The sequence below is a fragment of the Octopus bimaculoides genome, chromosome 4, assembly GCF_001194135.2.
Source record: "Octopus bimaculoides isolate UCB-OBI-ISO-001 chromosome 4, ASM119413v2, whole genome shotgun sequence".
Lineage (NCBI taxonomy): Eukaryota > Metazoa > Mollusca > Cephalopoda > Octopoda > Octopodidae > Octopus > Octopus bimaculoides.
This window is the reverse complement of record NC_068984.1, coordinates 54,180,246-54,184,630: the sequence shown is the minus strand read 5'-3', so window position 1 is coordinate 54,184,630 and position 4,385 is coordinate 54,180,246. Positions and strand designations below refer to the sequence as shown.

At 36.9% G+C, this 4,385-nt stretch overlaps 1 protein-coding gene across 1 annotated transcript in view; it reads right to left on the bottom strand.

Moving 5' to 3' along the window:
* LOC106879538 (electroneutral sodium bicarbonate exchanger 1) overlaps positions 1 to 2,289 on the bottom strand; it is a 161,385-nt gene extending 159,096 nt beyond the window's left edge. The window contains exon 1 of the mRNA XM_052967632.1: positions 1,989 to 2,289. Coding sequence (XP_052823592.1) covers positions 1,989 to 2,070 — 82 coding nt within the window. The 5' untranslated portion in view covers positions 2,071 to 2,289. The remainder of the gene's footprint in view (positions 1 to 1,988) is intronic.
* Positions 2,290 to 4,385: the final 2,096 nt, after the last annotated feature.

Here is a 4,385-nt window from a genome sequence, read left to right as displayed (position 1 = left end):
ATATATATATATATATAAGGGGTGTATGAAAAGTTTTCAGTCTTCAAGTCTTTTGAGCCTTGAAGACTACCTTCATCAGAAGTCTTGTACCATGTTTTGTTTTTTTGAGGCTCAAGACTTTTCATACAACCTTCGTATATGTATGTATGTGTGTATGCATGTATGTGTGTATGTATGTATGTGTATGTGTGTATGTATATATGTACTTCCCTGTGCCTAGTCAACCCATTGTTTTTATTATTATTGGTATGTGGATATTAAATTTTGCATATATAATTAATGTTGTAAAACAATGGAGTTTTGTATTTTGAGAAAAGTCAAATATATCTATAAAACCGACACTAATTGTATGACTCAAAATGTATTTTTCTTGATCTTCCTACGAGTGAAGCAAACAGCAACTCGGTGTGTTGAATTCACAACATAAAGAAGAAATTGCAGGACATTGAACCTGTCACTCTTTTCATTTGTCTCATTCCATCAAACTTTCTAAAGATTGAACAAAATCCTATTTTGTATCATATATAGTCCACAGAAAACGAACATGTTATAGAAAAGTTTAGCGTAAAATATTCCATAAACTATACAGATCAGCAGGTATACCACCAACTCCACATGTTAATGAATACATGTGTGACACAATACAAAGCTCATAGTCTTGGGTTCGATACATACAGACACTCACGCACGCACAGATATAGATAAAGAGGTTAGGTTAAAACAGAGGGGGAAATGACATCGTCTCATACCGACACTCTTCATACCAATACCGAAGGAATGTTGTAGTGGGCAAGAGTCTTCCACGATGGACTCAGACCAATCCGAGCGTGGTCAGTGAAGTATGCTAGCTGGAAACTGCGTGAGAGCATGAAGAATGGTTGGGCTGATTGCTGAAGATTACGTTAAGAGCACGATTAAGTTAATAAATTGTGCGATCTAATTCGAAACAGATGCGATTAGTACAAGTGTCAGTGGAGATTTCTGTCATCTGTACAATAAAACCATAAGTAGAAAGTTCCGATGCTAGAACAACAAGATTATTCAACGTCGATTCCGGCAGATAATCCATTTACTTCATATATGTGTGCGTGGACAGAGAGAGAGAGACAGAGACAGACACACAGCGACAGAGAGAAAGAGAGACATATATATTTATATAAATATATAGTTATATAGTATGTATGTATGTATATATACATATATATACATATACACATTAATCCATCAATCCATTTTCATATGAATGTATGTGTGTATGTATACGTAAATGTATAAATATGTATATGTATATATGTGTATATATATACACACACACACACACACACACACACACGTTTGTATGTATGTATGTATATATGTATGTACGTATTGGAAGCGACAGCGACGTGTAAAAGAGCCTTTGTTTAAAAAAAAAAACTACACTTAGTATCGAAAATTTTTCAGGGTAATTTTATGGGGAGGGGGGAGAAAAAAGAACGGAAAAAAAAACAACTAACATCTGTATGAATGTTTCAACTCTCTTGACACAAAGATTTAAAATAAAAAAGGCATGGGGGTGAGTTGGTAAGAATTTACCTAATATTTTAACAGCTGTATTGTTAATTTTCTCTCTTTTTCATTTTTTGTGGGGTTGGGGGGCATTTTGAATTTAGAAATTTCATATATACTTTCTAAACATTAGCGCTTTACGTGTTCGGATGAAAGAAACCCACGCGAACATTAAACCTACAGCATGCTGACGTCAAAAGGCACATAAATTCATACATACAAATTAAGGCCAATATATATATATATATATATATACACATATATATATTATAACACGTCTGCATTTACTGAGGGAGAGGTACAGAAGTTATAGATGATGATAATAGGCGCTACGCACATTCTTTTATTTTAATGAATGAGGAAAAGTTGAATGAACAAAGTTATGACCAAAGAAAAAAAATGGATAATTTGTTGGAAATTACAATTATATAAAAACTTACCGATGTTGTCAATATCTTTATCTGGAATTTCTCTATTAACTCCACTGTCCCGGACGGGACACGTGGAATCGTTACGTTCCATGTTTTTCTTCTATCAACTAACCTCGCTCTCTGTCTGTATGCGTATGTATATCCTTCGTTCAGTTATACCGGCTGCTAAGTCAGTCAGTTTAGTATGTCATGTGTGAGTACAGTGAAATGTCGCGCCTCTTACAACAGATTGGCCTGGTGTAGCAGGCTGACTAACTTTATAATGCTGACTGACCTACACACATTGCTTCTTGGTCTCTTTCCACCTCACACATTAACATGCTTTTATTTATTTATTTATTTATTTATTTATTTATTTATTTATTTATTATAGGTTTGCGTATATAAATGTGGTGGGAAAGGCATAAGAGGGAAGGCAAAGCAAAAGAAACAAAGCTCAAAGCTCATGGCGGCGAATTTCATTGGGTGTTAGTAAAAAGTCACTGAAATTGTATCTCATAAATACACATTCATATATATATATACTAATACACGCGCACACATGTACGCACACGCACAATATTGCTACATTCACGCACACAGACACACTTACACACACACACACGCACATACACACGTAGATGTCTATACAACGTGTATACACATAGATAGATAGATAGATAGATAGATAGATAGGACTAACGTCCGAAACGTTGTCACTTATTCTTTCTATTAAGCTAATACCGTTTTTGTGAAGCCTTGTTCCACGTGTATTCTTTTTAATTGGTCGTTTATTTACATTTAAATGTGTATATATGTATATATATATATGTGTGTGTGTGTGTGTGTGTGTGTGTGTGTGTGTGTGTGTGTGTGTGTATTTATATATATATAATTTCTCATGTACATAAAACTATAACAGTGTGTTAGGAGATTTGCGTCGTACCACGTGGTTCGGTGTTCGATCTACTTTCGTGGCAACACGCGCTTTCACTCCTTCGGTTCCCTGCTAATTGATTACTTTGGCGAATTGTAAACAGAAACGGGTTCGGTGACACATGTCTGCAAGCCTTTCTGTCTCCCTCTTTCTCTTTCATTCTCTCCTTTCTGTCAATCTGTTTGTCTATTTGTCTATCTCTCTGTCTGTCAGCCTATTTGTCTCTCTGTCTTTTTGTCTCTCTGTCTTTCTCTGTCTCTGTCTCTCTCTCTCTCATTATACACACACATACTCTTACTTGTGTCAGTTATTCGACTGCGGTCATGGTGGGGACACTGCCTTTAAGGGTTTAGGTATGAAATCAACCCAGTACATGTTTTAAGTCAGAGTACATATGTTCTCGATCTCTTTATCGAACCGCTAGCTTACGGGAACACAACAAAGCACCAAACACCGGTTGTCACGATGTATGTGACAGAGACACACATAAACATACAACACACATTCAGACCCACTCACTATAAGTACGTATGTATGTATGTATGTATGTATGTATGTATGTATGTATGTATGTATTTGCGTAGGTGTGTGTATGTATACTCTTTTACTTGTTTCAGTCATTTGACTGCGGCCATGCTGGAGCACCGCCTTTAGTCGAGCAAATCGACCCCAGGACTTATTCTTTGTAAGCTTAGTACTTATTCTATCGGTCTGTTTTACCGAACCGCTAAGTTACGGGGACGTAAACACACCAGCATCGGTTGTCAATCGATGTTGGGGGGACAAACACAGACACACAAGCATACAGATGCACATACATATATATATATATACATATATACGACGGGCTTCTTTCAGTTTCCGTCTACCAAATCCACTCACAAAGCTTTGGTCGGCCCGAGGCTATAGTAGAAGACACTTGCCCAAGGTGCCACGCAGTGGGACTGAACCCGGAACCATGTGGTTCGTAAGCACGCTGCTTACCACACAGCCACTCCTACGCCTTGGTAGCAAGGTTGTGAAGGAATGAATCTCGTTTTAACCATCATCTTAAAAAGGTCTTGCAAATTTTCATAGTTCCAGATATCGTGATCATTTGTAGCGTATGAATTAAGGGATTTGTGTTCAGTCCTCAAGATCCCAAGTTCAGCCATACCTTTTTCCAGACGGGTTGGTATGTATCCTGTTGCTCCTGTTTATTTATGAAGTTAAAAATGTATCTTCGGTACTGGAATTGCAAACTCCTTCAGACTTGCGTGGAAAGTATAGCTTGTCTACATCTCCATTGATGCTGAAGTTTCCCGTAACAATGAGCAGCTTCCGAGTTTGAAGGTCTATATCATTGAGTACCTATAGTGACTAGTTCAGAAAGTCGAACGTATGCACGAGGACAGGCACTGAAGTATTCCTCTCTCTTTCTTTCTTGGGGTAACCATTCCTGTGTGTATGTGTGTATGTATATTATTTTCATATATATATATATATATATA